The sequence below is a fragment of the Antedon bifida genome, chromosome 8 (genome assembly GCF_963402885.1).
Source record: "Antedon bifida chromosome 8, ecAntBifi1.1, whole genome shotgun sequence".
Classification (NCBI taxonomy): domain Eukaryota; kingdom Metazoa; phylum Echinodermata; class Crinoidea; order Comatulida; family Antedonidae; genus Antedon; species Antedon bifida.
Window position 1 is genome coordinate 4949196 of NC_136233.1, and position 24945 is coordinate 4974140.

The following is a 24945-nucleotide window of genomic DNA, read 5'->3' on the forward strand; positions in this document are numbered from 1 at the left end:
TCAGAATGCTGGGGAACACCTATTTTTTATTTCATTTTCTTGAAGTGTATGTATCATATGTATGATTTATTATCAAATTAAGAGAACAAAAGTTGATTAAGTCATAATTAATTGCATATTGAATTAAAAAAAATTAATTTCGACAATCAAACAAATTATGACATTTTCTTAGGCCGAAATAACAAACTTAACATTAACTTTCTTTCTTAAGAAGTTCATATATTAAAGTTAAAAGTATATAGTTTGCAGTGCATCATTTTTTTTAATTTTTAAAGATGTCATCATAGTAATAAATTATAATTCATTGCGGTATGTAATAATCTATCTGCACCAAAGTGGCTACTGAATAGTAAATACACGGAGGAATCTTTCTACATGTTTTAGTAAGTTGTGTATGGCTCGGTGGTCTGTGCTCGTGTTTATGGCATTCAAGGTACCGAGATCGAGCCTCCCCTTGGGTAACGAAACAAAATAAGATTTTTTTTAATTATTTGTATTGTTTGTTCAATTTTATTTTTTAGTGTATAGATTATACACATGATTTATAATGAAATCTAGATAAAAAGAAACTTATGTCTTTATTATTATGTAACAAATGTGGTTTATGACATTATACGCAGAGGGATCTTTGATCGGATTGCGATACCGGCTATTGTATTTGCCTTAGCAAGATCCTAGCATATATTATAAATAATTAAAGATTCTGAGAAAATCAATTAATCAATATATCTTTTACAAATCAATTATCTTTATTTTAATCAAATGCATATAACCTATAATTCGTCATAGTGACGAATTAAATCTAGTTTATATTTGGATTTACATAATATATTCTATAATTTTTTACTATATTTTTAAATTTTATTTATTTTGTTTTTAAATATTATTTTTTGATGCGCTCAACTTAACTCGGTCGGTCTGTAATCTGATCGACTGCTTTTACAATTAATGGTTGCTAACTTGAACGCTTCATTTGTTTAATCATTTTCGTATATTTATCTGTAATTATTGTTTAAGTGATAATTTTTCTCCCGTGTGCTTGTCTGGGTATCCAAACTAAATACCGTTCTGATGATTAACGAAGGTGACCATATCCTAAAGTTTTCAACTTATTTGGTCACCTTCCACTCATCATACTTTTTTAAGACCGCGCGTGTGAAGGTATAGTACTGTAGTACATAAAGATCAAATTAAATATATTCATAAAACATAGGAGTAAATTGTGGGAAATAATTATATAAAATTACATCGAGAGAATTGATGATAAGAGCTTTTGTTTGAAATCGAATGAAACCCCGATAGCCGAGTTGTTGAGTAAGCTGCCAGGACTTTATGTATACTATGCGCTATTTGTGTCCCGTCAGGACCCTGGGATACGTCTGCCCATGTTGCAAGCCGTTAAAAACATCTTCCTTCTTAGGCCAAAACGGCTCACTGTGTCGCGGAATAATGTATTAATTATACCAATTAGGATGGTATTTATTTGAATAAACGCCCGGAACACCTCTCCAATAAAACATCAATTAAAATAATTATCGCCACTCCCCTCCCCTCCCTCCCATCCAAATACCATCTAATTAACGCCCATCCACATTTATACACACAATATTGTATTAGCTAGGCCTACAATTTACCAAGCATTTGTTATTCTTTTTTACCACTTTTCATATCTACAATAAACACTATACGTAAAACGCTATTAATCATCTAAGACACTGTGAAACAGGTTAGTGAGTAGGTTTAGTTTTACGAATATCAAAAGCATTTAAATAATGGTAACCGATCAAAATCGTCCAGGCCAGAATGTCCTTCTAAAACTTTTTACCCGAGTCATTATCATTCCGAGAACCATCGTCTACACAAGGGGGAGCGAGCGAAGCGAGCTCACCCTCTAGTTATTATCAATTATTATAACTAGATGGTACGCTCGCTTCGCTCGCGTACCATCTAGGTTGTGCCCACAGATGGTTCTCGAATACATAATAATTTCAGCGTTAAAAAACTGGCGATTTCAAATGTACGTACCGCAGGACAATAATATATGTCGTTTACAGGAACGAATAAATAGACACTGTGATTTATGTACTCAACTAAAATTAGCACCTTGGGAATTACTTCCGAAAGAGAAACTTGTCACAAAATTTAAACAAACTTAATTTGTGTTTTGTATGTAACATTAGGGTTGATGGATGGGGAAGAAGATGGGTGCAGAGAGGAACAATTTTTAAATATATTCTTTATCCATTTAGTAACGAAATATTAATTGTTTTCATGTTTTACAAATAATATACCACTAAACACAGTAAAACATTGCGATGTAATACTTTGTTGAAACTATCACCGTCCTAGTCGATTGAAATAGTACATTACATGTAATGATACATACTTGCCTTTACGACGCCTGAGGGAATAGACACTTGTGGAACAGAGATTGGAATGTTCCATTCATCGCAAATCAATACATTTGTATAAACGTATATTAAATCTATCAAAATAGTATTTTTTAAAGAAAATCGGCCTGTCTTCAACATTGCGATGCTGTACTCGAGCTGTTCAACCGGTTTTCAGCCATTAAAAACAATTATCGTAGGAGAAGATAGGAAAATGCGAAGCATCCTCGTATTATTGTCTGCGGTTATTTTTCAAGACGGACATCCATTAGACAGTGTATACCACGATCGAAAAACACCCCTATTTGGGGCAAATTGTTGAACCTAAATTCGTTTTAATCGTCAATAACTAATTATCGAACTCAATTTAATTAGTAAACAGGGTTACATCAGGTGGTTAAAATCAGTACCGAAAGTACGAACCAACTTTATATACCATCGAGTAAACATTCTAGAAATACCGCGCGATTTACCGAATTTTGCCCTTACGTAAATTTATATATAGATTATAATTATAAATTATTATCATCATTAATATTACATTTATACAATTACATACCGAATCACATATGCTGTTCTCATATTGCATGTACAGTGCTGATTCAGGATTATCCAAGTCGTTTGAGAATGTTGCCTCTTCTTGTCCCACAAATAGTATAATTAAAGTAATACTGTATGCATTAACTTTAAAAAAATAACAGACAGATTATCCCTTAGGCCAAAATTCCATAATGTTTATTAAAAACAAATACCATTATTAAATTTTATTATAAAGAACAATAAGAATATCAGAATAACATAACGAATATGACAAGAAACAGACAGACTCATTCTTAAAATGAAATGAAGGCTAGGCTAGGCAGTGTTGGTCGCCGAGCAGTGGTGCCTGCCGTGGTAGGCCTAGCTTCTTTTTAGGCTAGGTCTAGGAATATTCACACAAAAAGGTATAAGTGAAAATAGTTCATAGACCCATGTTATAAAACAAATAATGCACAAGTCTAAATTCGTACGTTAGAGTTGAGATGCGGCGCACTCTCGGGTATTTACAATGTCGTGCAACATGCACTCGGTTGCGCCGCGTGCATGTCACAACATTGTAAATACCCTCGAGTGCGCCGCATCTCGACTAACACACTCTTATTTGTATAATATAATGATACTGCAGATTTTGCCTGGAGAAGTTTTCTTGTTCATCAGAATTATTAACCAAATAATTAAATAATCATTGTACAATTTGCATGTTTAAAGTAAATTGGCAAAATTCCCATGGTCTATATAATAATACATATTATACAATTAACTCATAACATAATTCAAATATATTGTACTCTTAGTAAAGCTTATGTGATTGTATACCACTGGAGCCCTGGAATTTCAGTAACAATATGTTTGACTGAATGAAGTCATGAGTGGTATTAAAATGTCAATGTAATTACAACAATAGAAAAAAATTAACTAAAATTAAATTTATTAAAAACATTAAAACAACCAATACCTGATTCATCCTCACACCTGTCACCTTCGTAGCCTGAATCACAGGTACACACAGGTGGCAGTTCACTATCATCGCATGTTCCTCTATTGTAACAATAGCCTGGACATGAATCTGAAAAAAAAAACAACACCCATTAGTATGCTTTTCATAGGGAGTAATAAACACCTGTTTATGGAAAAACATTTGCATTGTATTATTATAAACTTTAGTTAACCGTATCGTTTGCCATTGAAAATTCAAACATAATATTAAAATACTTGATTTGAGTTGTGATTTAAAATTATCAACCAAAATTACCGGTCTCAATTATTATTTAGCACTGTTAAAACAAGTTATTTCTTATTTATTTTAACCTGGGTGTACAAATCAATTGACCGAACTGTTATTCGTTTGTCTACAAAGTAATAACCACAAATGAGCAACTTCTTATACATTATTGGAAATAAAGTAAATAAGTTATTGAAATACATTAAACAACTTAAACAACTAGCCAACGAAAGATCCGATTGGAAGAAACTGGAGCAGCCCAAGCAGAAATGTCGGCAGACTTTTCAGCGGAGAGGCAGCAATCATCATCATTGAAATACGATAGTAGCCTGTAATACTATACTATAATTATACATTTGGCATATTTGTTTGTTTGTTTTATTTGGTACTGAACATACTAGGATGAGCCATAACGCTGATACAATAGGGTCTTTATTGCGGTTTACAAAAAAAATATAATATACAATTTACATTACTTAGTACAGTCTAGTCATGCATATTACTAAAGATGAATCTTTCTAGCACTCTTATAATTTTTAATGTTGTTATACCTTTAATATTTTATGGAAGATTATTCCAATCTTCAATAGCACTACAGGTATAATACAATGTTTTGAATCTAATCCTTCAATATCATTACGAATTACAAAAATATGTTAATTTGGTTTCCCTGTATTAGTACGTATGTTGTTTGGAAATCTTTGTCAAAGTATCTGCTACATAATGGTAATTTGTAAAGAACTCTATTACATAATATGTTTAGATAACCAACTCATGCTCTTACAGTAATTGTTAAAAACCAATATGTCATATAATGTCAATATAATATAGTAAATAAATAACATTATTAGTATTAATAACACACTTACATTCGATTACTTCAATAGCATCAGCATCCACAGATATGTCAGTACCAGGAAGATTACTGTTTTCAATAAAATCAACAAGTACTGTCTCTAAATCATTAGCAGTTACTGTGTTACCAGGAAATGTAAGTTCAATGTCAGCAATTATACTTCCTTGATTGAATCTAGAGACTTTGCACAGTATGATGCCAATACTATCATATACATTGGTAAGCTGTTATGGAATAAACAAAATAGATGCAGTGATGATAATTTTCATGATTTTATCCGAGCGACAGAATTGTTAAAAATAGAGTACCATCTAATCCCACCTGATTTTTCCAGTCAAACAGCCTTACTTGTGAATCAATAAGGAGGGTTTCTTTCTTGGTATATTTATACATATTATCTTATATCATATATTATAAATTGTCATCACTATCATCTGTCATCTTCGTCGCCGTCGTTATAATGTTATCATTATTATTAATGATTGTAATTGTCATCATTATAACATTTATACAATTACATACCGAATCACATATGCTGTTCTCATATTGAATGTACAGTGCTGATTCAGGATTATTCAAGTCGTTTGAGAATGTTGCCTCTTCTTGTCCAATAAATAGTATAATTAAAGTAATACTGTATGTAGTAACTAAAAAAATAACCGATTGTTCATTTAGGCCTAAATTTCCTTATACCTAAATTTCCTTATACCTCTATAAATTCCCATATTATGTCATAATTATTCTAATAAAGTATTCATGATTTCTGCCTTAATCGCATAGGAGAAAAAATAATGCGTCCGGGTTCGAATCTCGGTTGGGGCTTTTTCTCATTCTCAGATTTCCTCATCTTATCGTTTTAAATTAAATAATAAATGTTCAGTATATCACCGAGCGGATTAGAATTAATATTTTATATATATATATATATATATATATCGTTTCAAATTAATTAATTAAATTTCAGTATATCACCGGGCGGTTTAGAATTAATGTTCTTTGCCTGATTTGTTTATATATATAAAAGTATCTCTTCGGAGATCCCGCCTCGTGAATAAAAATACTGTAAGATGAGGGCGTATCAATTTGATCTCTGGTGCGCGTGTGTACAACTGAGGACTAGTGCTGTTCCGCCGTACCACGCCGAGAATGTTAAAGAGTCGCTATCCAATCGAGTTCGAACAATACCATGAAAGCCCCAGTGGTCTAATGGTTAGGACATCTGCATATCAAGCAGGCGGTCCGAGTTCGAGTCTCGGTTGGGGCGACTTTTTCTCATTCTCACAGATTTCCTCATCTTTATCGTTTCAAATTAATTAATTAAATTTCAGTATATCACCGGGCGGTTTAGAATTAATGTTCTTTGCCTGATTTGTTTATATATATAAAAGTATCTCTTCGGAGATCCCGCCTCGTGAATAAAAATACTGTAAGATGAGGGCGTATCAATTTGATCTCTGGTGCGCGTGTGTACAACTGAGGACTAGTGCTGTTCCGCCGTACCACGCCGAGAATGTTAAAGAGTCGCTATCCAATCGAGTTCGAACAATACCATGAAAGCCCCAGTGGTCTAATGGTTAGGACATCTGCATATCAAGCAGGCGGTCCGAGTTCGAGTCTCGGTTGGGGCGACTTTTTCTCATTCTCACAGATTTCCTCATCTTTATCGTTTCAAATTAATTAATTAAATTTCAGTATATCACCGGGCGGTTTAGAATTAATGTTCTTTGCCTGATTTGTTTATATATATAAAAGTATCTCTTCGGAGATCCCGCCTCGTGAATAAAAATACTGTAAGATGAGGGCGTATCAATTTGATCTCTGGTGCGCGTGTGTACAACTGAGGACTAGTGCTGTTCCGCCGTACCACGCCGAGAATGTTAAAGAGTCGCTATCCAATCGAGTTCGAACAATACCATGAAAGCCCCAGTGGTCTAATGGTTAGGACATCTGCATATCAAGCAGGCGGTCCGAGTTCGAGTCTCGGTTGGGGCGACTTTTTCTCATTCTCACAGATTTCCTCATCTTTATCGTTTCAAATTAATTAATTAAATTTCAGTATATCACCGGGCGGTTTAGAATTAATGTTCTTTGCCTGATTTGTTTATATATATAAAAGTATCTCTTCGGAGATCCCGCCTCGTGAATAAAAATACTGTAAGATGAGGGCGTATCAATTTGATCTCTGGTGCGCGTGTGTACAACTGAGGACTAGTGCTGTTCCGCCGTACCACGCCGAGAATGTTAAAGAGTCGCTATCCAATCGAGTTCGAACAATACCATGAAAGCCCCAGTGGTCTAATGGTTAGGACATCTGCATATCAAGCAGGCGGTCCGAGTTCGAGTCTCGGTTGGGGCGACTTTTTCTCATTCTCACAGATTTCCTCATCTTTATCGTTTCAAATTAATTAATTAAATTTCAGTATATCACCGGGCGGTTTAGAATTAATGTTCTTTGCCTGATTTGTATATATATATATATATATATATATATATATCATTTAGGTATATTTAGTCATCCATTGTATTAGAGCAAATGTAATTTTATGTTCGGTGGTTGAATGTTTGAAATAATAAATATTAAAGTACATGGGAGCGTAATTTCCGGCCAATTAGAGGTGCCATTCATCATAAACTTTATGTGCGAGAGTACCATTTCCAACCATCTAGAAGTGTTATTACCAGCATTCGCTTCACCACAGCCCCCCACCCCCATTTCGCTTTGGCGTAGAATGCGTTTATTGATTATTTTTAAAGCAAACTGTATGGAACCATACCTGTAGTTGGTTGAGTTGTTTCCATGGTAGTTGGTTCTACAACAGTAGTTTGTTCAGTTGTTTGCATGGTAGTTGGAACTTCAGCAGTAGTTTGATCAGTTGTTTGCATGGTAGTTGGTTCAGCAGCAGTAGTTTGATCAGTTGTTTCCATGGTAGTTGATTCAGCAGCAGTAGTTTGGTCAGTTGTTTCCATGGTAGTTGGTACTTCAGCAGTAGTTTGATCAGTTGTTTGCATGGTAGTTGATTCAGCAGCAGTAGTTTGGTCAGTTGTTTCTATGGTAGTTGGTTCAGCAGCAGTAGTTTGGTCAGTTGTTTTGATGGTAGTTGGTTCAGCAGCAGTAGTTTGGTCAGTTGTTTGCCTGGTAGTTGGTTCAGCAGCAGTAGTTTGGTCAGTTGTTTTGATGGTGGTTGGTTCAGCAGTAGAAGTTTGGTCAGTTGTTTCCATGGTAGTTGGTTCTGCAACAGTAGTTTGATAAGTTGTTTTGATGGTGGTTGGTTCAGCAGCAGTAGTTTGGTCGTTTGTTTTCATGGTAGTTGGTTCTGCAGCAGTAGTTTGGTCAACTTTTTCCATCGTAGTTGGTTCTTCAGTAGTAGTGGCTTTAGTTGTACCCAAGGCAGTTGCTTCTGATGGAGTCGTTGGGTTAGTAGATTCCATTGTACAATTAACCACAATACGCATTTCAGCACAATCATTTTCCAAGCACATACCATATGTGAATGTTGTGACATTGGTTGACAAAATAATGTTTTCTGAACAATTTGATGAAACCACAGTTGTTTCGTTGATATAAATGGGTACACATACACTTCCATTGATGTTTGTGAATACTGTTGATAATCCTGAATAATCGTAGATGCTGTTGATATAAATCCAATACAGTTATAACTAAAACGCTTAATAAATATAGACTCAGATATCCAAATATTCTAATACATATTGCATTCAAATATCATTTGAATACAATACTATTATCATCTACATGGCTTTGATAATAATAACTTTATTTAATAACAATTATTATAAGTTAACGAAAATGTATAAGAAAACATAAAGCAATTTATGTAGGCCTATATTTAGGCACTAATTTATAAAAATGATTTCTTTCAATTCCAAACAATATTGAAACTAAATAAATGGAACAGAATGATATCAATATCTTGGATCTTAAATAATAAGAGTTACAGACCATTTTTGTTTTAATGTGTGAAATATTTTAGGCGGATTTTATCACTGCAAAAGAAGATCTTACGTTAGTTGGTAGTCTGGCAACGTTGTAAGACACTCTTTGTCAATGCAGGCCTCAATAATTAAACAACCTCTGTCTAACTGACAATCTAATTCATCGCTACCATCGTTACAATCAGAGTTACCATCACACTGCACACTCGCATTGATGCATTCACCGCTTCCACATAAGAAACCATCGCAAGTCTGACATCCTGCAACAAACATGACCTCTGAACAGTTGCCAGATGAGCATTCTGTTATATTGTTTGATGTTTGTAAAACATACGATGCATTGGAATTGGAAGATGAACATTCTGTTGAAATTCGTACAGTGGATCCCACTTTGACATCTATGCAAACAAAACCGGATGAATCAGTCATTTCTTGTGTGTAGAATACATGGTCTATACCTGATACTCTGCAATATAACAAGAACTTATCACATTAGTATCGTTGTTTCATTTGAAGAACTCCAGCACTTTCTCCCTAAGTACTCAAATCAAAATATTGATACAATAAGTGTTGGTATGAAATAGATTATAACAATTAGGTTACTTCTGTATTTGACTGTTTGATAGGTTTTCAGCTGACCAAATTAATTTTAACAATCAACAGAATACTAGTGACTTAGAAATTAAAGCAAAAATGGTCAAATTGACTTGAAGTCAATGGGATTTGGATTGAATTTAACCGTTTATTTTGTTTGTTATAAGTGAAAACATGTTTTTTAAGTATTTTTTTCTACGGAAGCGATTTAACTTTATTAAAACGGCGAAATGATCTATTCAAAAACTTTTTTTATTAATCTTCATTTTTGATATTTTTGAGGGACAATACATCTTTAGTATTAAATGAAATACTTACCCGACTGTTTGTAAAGGCACCGGTTGTAAACAGCTGTCGTCTGCGCACACTCTAACCAATACACATGTTGAAGGTTGATCGTTTGTTTCTATGGTAGTTAGTTCTGCAGCAATAGTTGGACTAGTTGTTCCCACATCGGTAGTTAAATTCAATGGGCATTCAACAACGAACTTTACCTCTGAACAGTTGCCTGAGGAGCATTCTACTACATTGGTTGATGTTTGTAAAACATAAGATATATTGGATTTGGAAGATGAACATTCTGTTGTAATTCGTACAGTGGATCCCACTTTGACATCTATGCAGATAAAACCTGATGAATCAGTGATTTCTTGTGTGTAGAATACATGGTCTATACCTGATACTCTGCAATATAACAAGAACTTATCACATTAGTATTGTTGTCTCATTTGAAGAACTTCAGTACTTTCTCACGAAACACTAATATCAAAATATTAATACAATAAGTTTTTGTATGAAATAGACTATAAAAACTAGGCAACTTCTATATTTTACTGTTTGATATATATGTTTTCAGCTGACCAAATTAATTTTAACAACCAACAAAATACTAGTGACTTAGAATTTAAAGCAAAAATGGTCAAATTGACTTGAAGTCATGGACTTTGGGTCAAACGGCGACATAGTCTATTCAAAGTCTTTTTAAAAAATTAAATCTTCATTTTAAATATTTTTGGGAGACAATACATCTTTTTAATAGTAACTTAGATACTTACTCGACTGTTTGTAAAGACATCGGTTGTAGACAGCTGTCGTCTGCGCATACCCTAACCAATACACATGTTGAAGATTGATTGTTTGTTTCTATGGTGGTTAGTTCTGCAGCAGTAATTTGATCGTTTGTTTCTATGGTGGTTAGTTCTGCAGCAGTAGTTGGTTTAGTTGTACGCAATGTGGTTTCTTCCGCAAGAGTAGTTGGACTAGCTGTTCCCACATCGGTAGTTAAATTCAATAGGCATTCAACAACGAACATTACCTCTGAACAGTTGCCAGATGAGCATTCTGCTATATCGTTTGATGTTTGTAAAACATACGATATATTTGAATTGGAAGATGAACATTCTGTTGAAATTCGTACAGTGGATCCCACTTTGACATCTATGCAGACAAAACCTGATGAATCAGTCATTTCTTGTGTGTAGAATACATGGTCTATACCTGATACTCTGCAATATAACATAACTTATCACATTAGTATCGTTGTCTCATTTGAAGAACTTCAGCACTTTCTCCCTAAGTACTCAAATCAAAATATTGATAAAATTAGTTTTGGTATGAAATAGACTATAAAAACTAGGCTACTTCTGTATTTTACTGTTTGATAGGTTTTCAGATGACCAAATGAATTTTAACAATCAACAGAAACATTTAACTAGTGACTTATAATTTAAAGCAAAAACGGTAAAATTGACTTTAAGTAACTGGGCTGTGGTTTGAATTTAACCGTTTATTGTGTTTGTTATAAATGAAAACATTAAATTTTTGTTAAAGTATCTTTTTTTTACGGAAAAGATTTAACTTTATTAAAACGGCGACATGGTCTATTCAAAGTCAATTATTTTTATAATCTTCATTTTTCATGTTTTTGGGAGACAATACATCGTTTTAATATTAACTGAGATACTTACTCGACTGTATGTAAAGGCATGGGTTGTCGACAGCTGTCGTCTGCGCATACCCTAACCAATACACACGTTGAAGATGGCTCGTTTGTTTCTTTGGTGGTTAGTTCTGCAGCAGTAGTTGGTTTAGTTGTACGCAATGTGGTTTCTTCCGCAAGAGTAGTTGGACTAGTTGTTCCCACATCGGAAGTTAAATTCAAAGTGCATTCAACAACGAATATGACCTCTGAACAGTTACCTGATGAGCATTCTGCTATATTGTTTGATGTTTGTAAAACATAAGATGCATTGGCATTGGAAGATGAGCATTCTGTTGAAATTCGTACTGTAGATCCTACGTTGACATTTATACAAACAAAACCAGATGAATCTGTCATTTCTTCTTTGTAGAAGGCATGATCTATACCATATACTCTTAAAAATAAAAATAACTTATTAAATTAGAACTTTTGTGTCAGTTAACGAAGATAAAACGTTTTACTAAACTCTCCAAAGTATTTTATTAACAATCCTAATAATAGCAAAATTATAAGTGCTACTATGAGAATTGAATGGTAACACTAGTATTTTTATCAATTTCAAATGACAATAATCACTCATAAATTTAACTTTCATGGAATAATCAAGTAGCCTAGTCTATATCAATATTTTATTTCACAAATTAAAGATTATGACATTAGTCAATGACATAATTACTCGACTGTCTGTAAAGGTATCGGTTGAAAACAGCCGTCATCTGCGCACACTCTAACTGTCACACATGTTGAATTTTCAATTAGTAAACCTCCTTGCCAAAATGACAAATGAGGTAATTCAGCAACCCAGTACAGATATCCACCAATTGTAACCACGTCCCCATAGTCATATATCAGCCATGCACCTTAAGTAACAATGATACAAAAAAATACATACTATAATATGTTGAGTACGCTGCTTGTTTGGTTGATTACCGTATCTTTAGATATATGCTTAAATGATTGTTTTAACTGGTTACGTTAAAGTTCACTCATAAGCCAGAATTGGCTGGTCTCGTGTCAAACACGAAGGGTGATTAAATAATAAATATATAAATTATATGAGAAAAAAGCAACCACAGTACAGAACAATGATGAATATTATTTAAAAGCAATTTAATATTGCCTGTTTTCCCCGAAAATACCAATACTTAAAGAAATATGAACTTCATTATGAACACTTTCAACAGGTTGTTCTCAGCAGGAACTGGTTATCCAGAATGTGAATAACGTAACAACATTATAATAATATTAACGTTACGCGTTTCTGTATACAAAATACAAATACGGTAAGCAAAAAACAAAACAATATACAGTAACTATATTTATATACATAATTTTATTAAAAATAATTTTTTTTAAATATTAAAATACAATCACATAATTTACCTTGTGTTTTATCATAATACATAGAAGGGATCCTATCCCCTGCTTTCACATTATCAGATGTAACTGGTACTTTTACTCTTATTGGACTAGTAATATCAATTTCATTACCATTTTCACCATCTAGTAAAGTTAGCTCAATGACAACAATCGAAGAAATGTAAATTCCTAAAAGTAATATCAAATGCAGATTGTCTTCATAAGGTTTGTTTAGAAAAACTCAATGAGCTGGAGTACATCATATTACAGAATAATGAATTTTTTAGTTCTTGAGACAGTTACATTCAAAGAGGCGAATCCAAGTTAAATGGAACAGTGAAAACTTGATACGAATTAATTTATTCTCTTAATTCAACGACTACAAAGCATTATTTTGTTCTAGGGTAGGCCTAAACGTATTCAATTAATCCATTGCTTCCATCCTAAATGTCGAAGGCTACAGAATGTAAACAATGGTGCACTTATTTTGGCTGCGGGAACAGAGACTGTCTCAGTAATTATAGACGTCTCAAATATGTTACATAAACCTAGCCGTGCAATAATATCTTTAATCGTTGAAAGGGAGAAAATAATTAATGGTAACGTGATACAAAGTCAACCAATCAATTGGCAAGGATATACATGTGTTATAATTAATTTCACTGGCATGTACCGTTAGGTTTTATTGTATGACTTTCCTATAAAACTTACCTCTTGTATTAATCAATGCTGGAATAGTTTGCAATTGAAATGAGTCGAATAGATCTGGTACATTCAGAGAAATAGAAACGTTTGAACCACTAAGACTGTTCACACTTCCTAAACATTGACAATGGAATTACACAAAGTCAGGTCATATTCGTAAGAATTCGTATCATTTTAAATAACATTTTGGGCAAAATAATTAGCATAATGGTTTCAATAAACCATAAACTAACCGTAACCTCTAACTCCTAACCCCAAAGTAACTATAGACAGTAGGGTTGAACTTAAAAGCATGAAGAGTTTTTTGATCGTACCCGGTTGTGTGCGAAGGTTATACTTGTTGAAGAGAATTTTGTTTTGATAATCAATGAAACTTGTAAACATTCTTTTGTGAAGTACGATAAATAAATGAAATGAAAAATGAGAGAATGAAAGAAAAATAATAATAATAATTTGAAAACAATTTCAACTTATGAACAAAATAAATGGAAAGAATGGTCAACACTGTTAGGACACAGTAGACGATGGTTGTGATGGCGATTAGGCCAACTCGCTATGGTTTTCTCTTTTTAGCAAGAAAATAACAAATTCGGCACAAGTGCTGTATCGTTTAATGATCAAGTTAGCATTTTTAACTTGTATCTTTGTCTTATATACTATATCATTAATTATTATTTATGGTTTCAAATTTATTAAAACATTTGGGAAAATGACACACCTTCGTGTAAATGGATGTACACATAATCTGCGCACGATTTAGCAATATTAAAAGCTAATGTCTTTTTACATCAATCTACGTTGATACGTCAATTATAGGCCTACGGCGTTCTTGCAGAATTACATAAAACACTGTAATACTTGACAAAACAAGAATTCAATAATGTACTCACCCGCTGGTAAGTTAATGTAAATAGGTAAACTAGAAGTGATGTTTAATTCTATTTCTTCGTCGACTTCCGGGTCAATTATAATTGTCGTAATGATTTCTAACGGTAAAAGTTCAAATTCAATTGTAGGAAGAATAGAACTTGTACAATCAAGTGTTGTCCACGTTTTACTCGCTTCTTGATACCCATGTACATCTAAAGATATTACACCATTTGAATTTCCAGGAACAACAAAAGAATTATTTGAGCCTTCGTAAACAATAAAAGCGTCTCCATCTTTATGTTCGGTTACAATGACGTTGGGGTTTTTTAAGTCTTCCCATAATACTCCAGCAACATTCACAGTTGCAACAGATTCTAAATAAAACAGTAAAATAACTCGAAATATTACATATTATATATAACATTTAACACTGTACTATTGTGTCATGTTTAGGGTAACTACATAGCATGCAAGTTCGATTTGATAAAATCATACATTGTCGTCGTCCACTAAAATCGATTTCGTGAACCTAGAATCGAAGAAATTGGGAAGGTCTGAGAACTAAAAATTGCAAATTTAAAATAATAAATCACATGACATCGTCGGTCATAGTTCAATGTGGTCGGTAATCGACTCTCATAAGTACCTGGATGTTCTAATTCTAAGATGAATGAACAAGAATCAGGGTTCGCAGATATAGTTCTACACGTGACTAATTGTACTTCTGAACCATTTACAGACACTTGGTCATTCCAGCAATACACACTTGCAGGTTGACCATCTTGTCCATAAGCTACCGGACGTTCATAGTTGTTTAAGTTGTCACAAGGTACAACAACCGTTTCAGGGCAATATGGAATGTATGCATTGTCAACACAGTACTTTTCGTCGTCTTCTCCATAACAATGAACAATTTCATCGCAAACATTTGATGCTGGTGTACATCCATCTGAGCAAGGGAATTCATCTTCGTTGCACTCTATAAAGTTCAATTCAAAAGTAGAAAATGTGTTTGTAAGCAAAAAAACCAATTTTAATAAGTATATATAAATATAAATATGTATTGTTAATTACCTATTAAAAAGTAAATGTGTTTAAGAATAATGTATAATTAAAAGAACAGAAGTAATATTTATGTAAACTGAAAAAAAACAGTGTTAATAGGAAAATATGGGTTATTAAAAAAAAAGTGTTAAGAGATAATATGTATGGAAATATTCATTAAAAAAAACAATGTTAATAGGAAATATGTATGTAAAGAGATGAGTACGAAATAAAAATGCTAAGATGATAATAATAATTATATCGAAATCAAAACGAGATGAACCAACGTAAGACTAAACAATACGTCATGATACATATAGTGTATTAATTAATTTACAACATATAATAGGCCTATGTAAGAACATTTTATTCTTTTTTGGCCATGCTTATTTTACTCTATAGCGCCCGTTAAATGTACCTTTCCGAACATACCAATAATAATGAAGTACGTATACTGGGTAGATCAATGGTACAGGATAAGCTTCCAGTCAATTTGAAAAATGATTCATATAAGAAGTTTTACAAACCCAGCTATTAACAACAATTCTATTAATTCTAATAATGTATTAAAAGGAAATGGGCCATGGACAGCACAGAATTGCTTTATTAATTAATATTTTCCGAACGTCACAAAGACAGCTTTTACATAAAGCTTTTATTTAAAAGTATAATTTACCACAATTGTTTTCGTCACTGCTATCATTGCAATTAGAAACACCGTTACATCGTTCCCAAAATGGAATGCATTCACCGCTGGTACAATTATATTCATTCGAAAAACAATCTAGTAGAAAAATATTAATTAAAACATTTTTAATATATACTTATATTCTTCTGATTTCTGCAAAATAAGAAACAAAGTCCGTAGAGACATTAAGTGCGCGAAAGCTCAATATTTTAGTAAAAACTTAGAAGAAAATAAAAAAAATCCAAAAAAGTTATGGGCGCAATTAAAATCTCTGGGATATAGTCAAAAAACAAAGTCTTCACCCCTAATTGTACTAAATATAGAAGATAAAGTTTGCTTTGATAACAATAAAGTCGCAGAACACTTCAATAGATTCTTCACTAGCGTGTCAAATGATCTGGCTAGTAAACTTCCTAACGGCAGTGCATGTTATAATACAGAATCAGTTAAATTCAAACAATTTTATGAAAGAAAGGGAGTGTCCAAAAATAATATGAACCTAATCCCTGTTACAGAGGAATTCGTTCTAAAGGAGCTACAAAGCCTAAATATAGCTAAAAGTACTGGTTTAGACAACATTCCTGCACGATTATTGTGCGATGGTGCAATTGCCATTAAAGGTCCTATCGCACACATTATAAATTTATCAATTCAAAACGAAACCGTGCCTGATGACCTCAAAATTGCACGGGTACATCCGGTTTTTAAAAAAACAACAAGTCTGTGGTAAGCAACTATAGACCAATTAGTATTTTAAGTGTAATGTCCAAGGTACTCGAACGAGCTATATATGTTCAAATTGATGAATACCTCAGAGAAAATGAAATTTGACTTCCAATCAGGGTTTAGGAGTAGATATTCAACGGATTCGTGCTTAGTTCATATAACGGACTATATTCGCACAGAAATGTCAAATGGCAACTATACTGGTATGGTAGCGCTAGACCTCCAAAAAGCGTTTGACACAGTTGACCATGGCATTTTGATCCGTAAACTGGAAGCAATGGGTATAGGATCGATTCAATGGTTCAAATCGTATCTGTATAACAGACAACAGTTAGTATGTGTAAATAATGTTAACTCTAGCTTACTCCCTATAACATGTGGTGTCCCACAGGGAAGTATATTAGGCCCACGTTTGTTCCTATGTTACATCAATGATATGCCGACTAGTGTTAACTGTAAACTTATTTTATATGCCGATGATAGTATCCTGATGGTTTCTGGAAAGGACCCGACCTTATTGGCCAAAAAACTAAGCACTGAATTGAAATCTTGTAACGAGTGGCTAATTGATAATAAGCTATCAATTCACTTAGGAAAAACAGAAGCGATACTATTTGGTTCCAAATTTAAATTAAAGGAGGCCACTGATTTCTCAATTCACTGCAATGGTGTGCCAATAAAAGAATCCTCTTCCATAAACTACCTTGGTATACCATTAGATAAATCCTTGTCGGGCGAAAAAATCGTTAATGCAGTCGTTAAAAAGATTACGGCAAGACAACGATTTCTTTACCGACAAGCTTCTTTTTTAAATGAAAATGCAAGAAAAATTTTAAGCTATGCACTTATTCAATGTAATTTCGATTATGCATGTTCATCACGGTATTCTGCCACTACAAAGAAATGTAAAAATAAATTACAAGTCATGCAAAACAATATGGTTAGATATATTTTAAGTGAAGGACCAAGAACCCATATTGGACAGAAAGAGTTGAATAAACTAGGATTATTAAATGTCGAAGACAGAGTAACTCAAATGAAGTTAAATACAGTACATAAGATTTTAAATAATTCCGCTCCCTCGTATTTAAATGAATATTTTGATAAGGTGTGTGACCAACATAGCCATGGTACACGACAAAGTGAATTCAACTTCATTCCGCCAAAAGCATCTAAAGCTATCGATGGAACTTTTTATGCTACAGCCATTAATGACTGGAATAAATTACCAAACGACATAAAAAACACCATGAGTGTTGGGATATTTAGAAAACTGGTTAAAGAATACTTAACGAACAAAAGAGAAAACCGGTAAATAAGGATAAAATAATTTAAAATCACAATACAATACTACAGGACCCCAACGGAAATAAACCTAGGTAATTGGTTTTTTTGGGCTATCCTCGTCGAAATCAACTTAACTGTTTTATTCTCATGTTCATAACTTTATTCTGCTGCTCTCTTTTTAACTGAACGCTTTTTAATATCCTTTTGTCTTTTTAACTTGTATTTGTTATGACTTTTTTAAACTATGGTACTGAACGATATTCTGTTTTAATGCTGTATTTTATGCCATTTTTAAACCATTTTAAAGCCATTTTTTAACCATCATTTTAGACTTTTGCATTGTTTTTAGATTGTTTATAACATTTTTCCTTCTTTTTAATTGTCTCAAGTTTTAACTTTTTGTATTGTAACATTGTTATGTAATCAAGTATTGTATGTTGATTTTGACCGAATAAATGAATGAATGAATATGTTAACAAAATTAAAACTATCCATTATATGTGTATTTGTTACAGCATAATAAATAATTAGACTTACCGTCGCATCCTTGCTCATCTCGTCCATTTTCACAATCATACTTCTCATCACACACCCAACATAGTGGAACTATCTGTTGGCTTTCATTTGAACAGCTGAATAATTCTGATTACAAATAACAAATAAATAAACATATACACGTTGTAGCGTCTGATTAATTGGAACACTGAACAATATTACCGTTTCAATTGTTTATTTATACAAACCATACTTCTGAGGTTTTTTAATTAATTATGCGATAAGGATGTAACAATCATCTATGTGTCGCGCAGTTAAATTAGAGTTGTTCTATCATACCGAGTTAACGAGATACTCTCATAATTAAATTAGTAGTAGATATAATTGAATAATTAAGGCACAAGATGATTATACTGTATATACCTTCTGTATTTACAGCCCACATCCGAGTTGTAAAATCACCATATCCACTTGAAATATTGGTACTAAATGTAATGCGTAAATGATTCTTAGCAGATGATAAACTCGTTGGAGGCATGCTACCAAAAGTGTACACATTAGAGTTGCTGCTGTTATCCGGAGACAAATCAATTGTAATTGAGGCACAACAATCTTCTAAGGCGAACTTGGTGAAATAGACAAACACAACTTGACCATCTTGTGCGATGATATCCCAAGAACACAGTCTACTATCATACGGGTATGGGTTTGGAAAAGTAGGAGTAAGAAGTTCCAGTGCTCCGTTATGATCCAAAATGTGTTTATTTTCACCACACGCTGAAATTAAAATATATAAAATTAAATTGATTTGTATGAGAGAGATACAATAAGAAATAAAAAAAATACATTATTTGTATTATACTTCGTTCAAATAAGAGATAATGTAGATTCAGGAGAAAAACCACTTTCTAGTCGTATAGATTATTCACAAAGCTATTTCTACGTATATACATTTGGTCGTTTTCTTATAACTATAAAATAGACAATTATTATAATTTTGGAATCTTGTTGAAAGTTATTCAAAACCATACGAATTCGTCATTCTCGTAGTTCATTCCTAATTTATTCATATAGTAGTATGCTAATTACGAAATGATTAATACATTTATGTCACTTGAAGGCAGCGAAAAAAGCCAAACAAAAAGAAGCATACAACTCCAACTGGATGAATTACGCCAATTGGAGCAGCAGCGTAAGAATATATACAAATTAAGATATTTCCAATTCAAGATAAATTGAAACATTTAAAGTAATACATCCACAGAAGTATCCAAAGATTGAAATGTTTGTATAGCTATTGAACGGCTAATTACAATGAAGTGTGCATCTTAGTAAATAACTAAAAACACTATTGGTTGCCAATTAGAAATGAGCATATATTGCACTCCACTGTGAATATATCCGTTGGTCTACAGAAATAAGTTGTCATTTACAGTTGTTGGAACTTTGATAGTGTCTCCTTTCACTAACTTTCACGTTTTAATTACCCTGTAGAAACAACGCTTCTGTTACTCCAAAATCTACGCACATACTGTACATATACCACATCCTTCCTTATTTACCAAATTTAAATGTTCGAAAGTGTGAATTATATTAACCTTGTTAGAGATATTGGTTTTGAAAATTATATATTTTTTTTATATATTAATTTATTTTGAATTTCTACAAACAAAACAACATATATATAAATACTTACTATGCTGCTCTATCGTATCACTGATGAATTCTGTAAACCTCGAAACTCTAGTGTATACACCAGGTTTGTTTGGTTGAGCACAACCTTCTCCCCAACTTACAATACCGACAAAATCCCATGTACCTTCCTGTGACCGACACATTAAAGGACCACCGCTATCACCCTGCAATATACCACAAATATTATAGAATATAGAATGTTTATCGGACAGAAAAAGTTGAAAGAAAACACAAATCATTTTTGACTTCGTGTATAAACATTTTTTCCATTTACCCCACCCAACCACCATTCTTTTACCGTCTTTAGGTATCAATAATTGAACGATAAATTAAAAATTCACAAAACCAAACACATTTGGTTACAGGTATTCTCTATTCAAATAGCTAGTAAGATCAAGCAAACGGTTTACTTACATTGCATGCATCGACACCGCCTGCTAAATACCCAGCACAAATCATATTTTCCGTGATATTGCGGTTACTGTCTACTAGAAGTAGTTTACAATCTTCATTGCTCACAAGGGGAACATCTGCATGTTGTAGTTCATTTGACACGATATATTCTATAAAATTTAATTGTTAATTAAATTCAATTATTTAAGAATAATGATTATGTAGCTAAATAGTCTGAAAACGTTATTGCTCATACTATTGGAACTATATATTTATTTATATAACTATTTATATTTCAATATTTAGGGGCTGAACTTGATTAGTTTTAATTATTTTTTAGCCCTTCTCTTGATATATTATGTTTTATTGATGTTACAATGTTTATATTTTATATTTGTGGATAAATAAAAGAAAGAAAAAGAAACTATCGATCAATATTGTTCGTAAATGTAAATGATTTTGTGTGTTACACGATTTCTTAGTTATCCGCACCTTGACGTCATTTAGAACGCCCTCTGAACCTCTATTTAAGAAGTTAAACATCGTAAAAATTAATGACCTTCACACAATTCAAGTTACTTCGTTTATGTTTCAGTATGTCAATAATTTGTTACCTATATCGATTTCAATGTTTTTTTCTAATCGTTTATTACTCCATACTTATAACATAAGGAAACCTAATTTATTATTTGTCCCTTTCGTAAGACTGAGGAAAAGCCAATTTTTCATTACTTTTTCAGGTCCCACACAATGGAATAACCTAGATACAGCCACTATTAACGTTAAATCAATTAAATTTTTTAGAAGAAATATGAAAATGCAATGTTTATCAAAGTATCAGTCAGATGACTGATAATTATTTGCGCAATCTTTAGTTTTTTAGTATTTTATATTGGTTTGTTTTCTTTTTTGTTGTTGTTTCTTTTTGTTTGTTTTTTATTTGGGGTCAATATGAGACAAGTATTTTTACTTCTAATCTTGATCCCCTATTTATGGTCTTTTGTTTATCATTAATTGATTATATTGCATGTATTTTGATTACATCTGTATTGTTATACATTAATGTATTAATTTGACCATATTTGAAAGACACTTGGTAGTTACGCGCGATTTTACGTATTTCAATGATTGATCACAGATTTTGAAACCAAAAGTCTTTCTATGGAGTCAAAATCGAGTATTTCGCAAAAAGTTACGCGCGCACGTGCTTTTATTTATTTTTGTAATTCGCGTTTCTCTAAAACATGTAAACAGAACATTTCGAACTTATAATTAACATTTACGTGAAGTTGTGCACCTCCTACCATTAAATGATGTCACCGTAAGTTACGCGCGCATTTAACATTTGCAAAATTAGTTTCTACAAGATTTATGACAGTTTGTATATGTCAAAAACTACGTAGGCCTACTTGCACGCGGATAACTAACGCGTGACAAATCTAGTTTAAAATAAAAACTTTCTTATTACTGAGGGAGTCAAATCACCCAGTAAAATCTTTTGTACACAGAACTTGAAATAGAGATGTATCTTGTTCACTTTCAAACTTATAGCCCAACTTACCATTTTCCGACAAATAACCCCATCCTGCTACTGTGCAAGATGTGCCCGGTGGATATTCTTTGTCACCATAGCAAATTGGTTGAATGAATTGGTTGAATTCTATCGGAGAATCCAACTTAAGTAATGCAATATCATAATCAAGAGATGAGTTATCATAATCTGGATGGACAAAAGTGGAAAATCCACCACTAACTCTAAACACTGATGATGTGTCGTCCAATAATGTTATCCCAGTCACAGAAGTATAAATATAACCACTGAAATGATAAAACATTCTGATTGCATTTTCTATGGTTGCAGTGTTAATAAGCATGTTTCAGGGTATGGTTGAGGTACACAAAAACAATAAGTTTATTTTTGATCTGTAGATTAGTAGAATTCGTAAATAATATGATAGCTTCGTGCGTGAATTGAGGTTATTTGCACAACATCAGATATAATATATTATCTATTATATATAGGTAAATCTGGCTAAAATTAACACGAATTCACGCTCAGAATAAGCCCGACCTTAAAGGAGGATCAGAACAGAAATGACAATTCACTTACACGCAATGGGCAGTAGTTACGGCCCACTGGTCGTTGATTATTGATGCAGCACATATATGGTTACCATTACTATATAATAATGAACTTATCCATGGCCATTCTCCTGGAAGTGAATCTTGTCCACCAATAATTCGAAGGAGGCTGTCTTGGTGTTGTTGTCGTCCACATTCAAGATTGGATGATGCTAATACCAATAAATAGAACGAGATTTAGGTAAAATGTATTTTCCCCCATAATAAATTGCACGTATAGAAATGTCTTACTCGCATTTCTAACGACATTAGTATACAACAAGTGCAGTCTCGATGACGTTAGAGTTTAATTTATTACTTATTGAATATCATGTGATCCACATCACACATCATCAAATCAAATAACGGGGTAATCAAATGACGGGTGTGTTTTAATTTCTGCGATTGCACATCATTATATAGGCTTATTATGTATCCTGGTTCAGTAGTTTATTAACTCGCTCAATGGTTCTGTTGGTAGAACCAGTCTTCTCGGATAAAGACTATAAACCGTAGGTCCAGTGTATGCATATTGCTCATGTGCACTACCTATTACACCTTTCGAGACGAGTGGGGGTTACCACGGTGTACTAGTTCACACACCCACACACACTGCCGTGGACAGACGTAATGGCGCTGTAGTTGGCTGCCGATGACACGATATGACTCTTAGGGAGAAGAATGTTGTTGAAATGGTAACATCTAAGTCCACAGCGCTCTGATCTTCATGAAATAGCGCTATATAAATGTCGCATTACATTACAATAACATGGCTGTAATGAGATCGGGTGTAGACAAATGGACACAATGTTTGCATTAATAGCTATTTGTGTTTTGTGTCCGAATAAATTTAATTACCCAGTGTTGGTTGACAAACATGATTTTACATAATACGATATAAGCTACTTACAGTCATAACAACCAACTTCATCCGACCAATCACCACAGTCGTTATTTCCATCACAGAACGACGAATTGTGTACACATACTCCACTATAACATCTCTTCGTCGAGTTACAATCTGAAAAACAGAATGATATGATGTTTACTTGTTAGAGTATGGTTTCAATAACAAATATGTTTAATTATTTAAGATATAATAATTAAATTTTATTAAAATAGGCCTACAATATAGTTCAGATCATGGTACGCAATTAAATACATTATGCATATTTTTTCAAATACGTATCTTTACCTGTCTCAAACACAAAATTAACTAGATTTGAATTCGTTACTTTTGACCGTTCAATTTTGATTTTGTGTACAAGAAAATGCTTAGTTTAAAAACAAAGGGTGTAATACATAAATCATTTTCAAACTACTTCAGAGTAGCTAAAGATGTACCATTTGTTAGATCATACTTGCATGGAGATTATGATAAAATGAGAAATATATTTAACACTGTTGATTGGGCTGATAAATTAAGTCATCGTTCCGGAATTGAGTCATGGTCTTATATGGAGGACTTACTAAATAAATCTATTGAGAATCATATACCCTTGAGAAAGAAAATAATAAAATAATTCTAATCCTTTGTGGATGAATAAGGACTGTTTGAAAGCCATAAATAAGTTGAAAAGCGGATGAAGAGGGAAAATGGAGGAAATTTGTACAAGATAGAAATTTTGCAACTAACTTAATAAGGAAGACCAAATCTGTTTTTGAAAATAAACTGGCTGATGAGATTAAATCAAAGGAGAAATGTTTCTGGAATAACATTAAAAGTCAATCTAAAAGCAAAAAAGGGATCCCAAACTTAATTTCTGATAATGGTGATTCTGTGGAAGATGATATTGGAAAGGATGAACTGGTTAATCATTTTTTAGTAGTTTTTTTCGGTTGAGGACTTGTCAAACATTCCTGAGTTTCCCCCAGTAACAGATTCTCGTTTATCCAGCGTTTTGTTTAGCGAGGAGGAATTATTAACCATTTTGAATAACATGAACACAAACAAATCTGCAGGTCCTGATGGCATTCATGCTAGAGTGTTGTATGAACTCCGTCATGAAATTTTTTTTACGCTAT

The 24945-nt window shown here is 32.9% G+C and overlaps 1 protein-coding gene across 1 annotated transcript in view; it reads right to left on the reverse strand.

Moving 5' to 3' along the window:
- LOC144850503 (uncharacterized) overlaps nucleotides 1-24945 on the reverse strand; it is a 94155-nt gene that overhangs the window by 7110 nt on the left and 62100 nt on the right. Inside the window, exons 20-41 of the mRNA XM_078707786.1 lie at nucleotides 23831-23941; nucleotides 22910-23093; nucleotides 22361-22617; nucleotides 20821-20969; nucleotides 20408-20570; nucleotides 19135-19488; nucleotides 18754-18858; nucleotides 16192-16299; nucleotides 15118-15450; nucleotides 14492-14845; nucleotides 13608-13715; nucleotides 12921-13085; nucleotides 12214-12397; nucleotides 11524-11931; nucleotides 10612-11061; nucleotides 9875-10240; nucleotides 9033-9428; nucleotides 7783-8639; nucleotides 5531-5655; nucleotides 5022-5232; nucleotides 3886-3996; nucleotides 2950-3074 (exon numbers count right to left, since the gene is read on the reverse strand). Of these exons, the coding sequence (XP_078563912.1) occupies nucleotides 2950-3074; nucleotides 3886-3996; nucleotides 5022-5232; nucleotides 5531-5655; nucleotides 7783-8639; nucleotides 9033-9428; nucleotides 9875-10240; nucleotides 10612-11061; nucleotides 11524-11931; nucleotides 12214-12397; nucleotides 12921-13085; nucleotides 13608-13715; nucleotides 14492-14845; nucleotides 15118-15450; nucleotides 16192-16299; nucleotides 18754-18858; nucleotides 19135-19488; nucleotides 20408-20570; nucleotides 20821-20969; nucleotides 22361-22617; nucleotides 22910-23093; nucleotides 23831-23941 (5624 nt within the window). The remainder of the gene's footprint in view (nucleotides 1-2949; nucleotides 3075-3885; nucleotides 3997-5021; nucleotides 5233-5530; nucleotides 5656-7782; nucleotides 8640-9032; nucleotides 9429-9874; nucleotides 10241-10611; nucleotides 11062-11523; nucleotides 11932-12213; nucleotides 12398-12920; nucleotides 13086-13607; nucleotides 13716-14491; nucleotides 14846-15117; nucleotides 15451-16191; nucleotides 16300-18753; nucleotides 18859-19134; nucleotides 19489-20407; nucleotides 20571-20820; nucleotides 20970-22360; nucleotides 22618-22909; nucleotides 23094-23830; nucleotides 23942-24945) is intronic.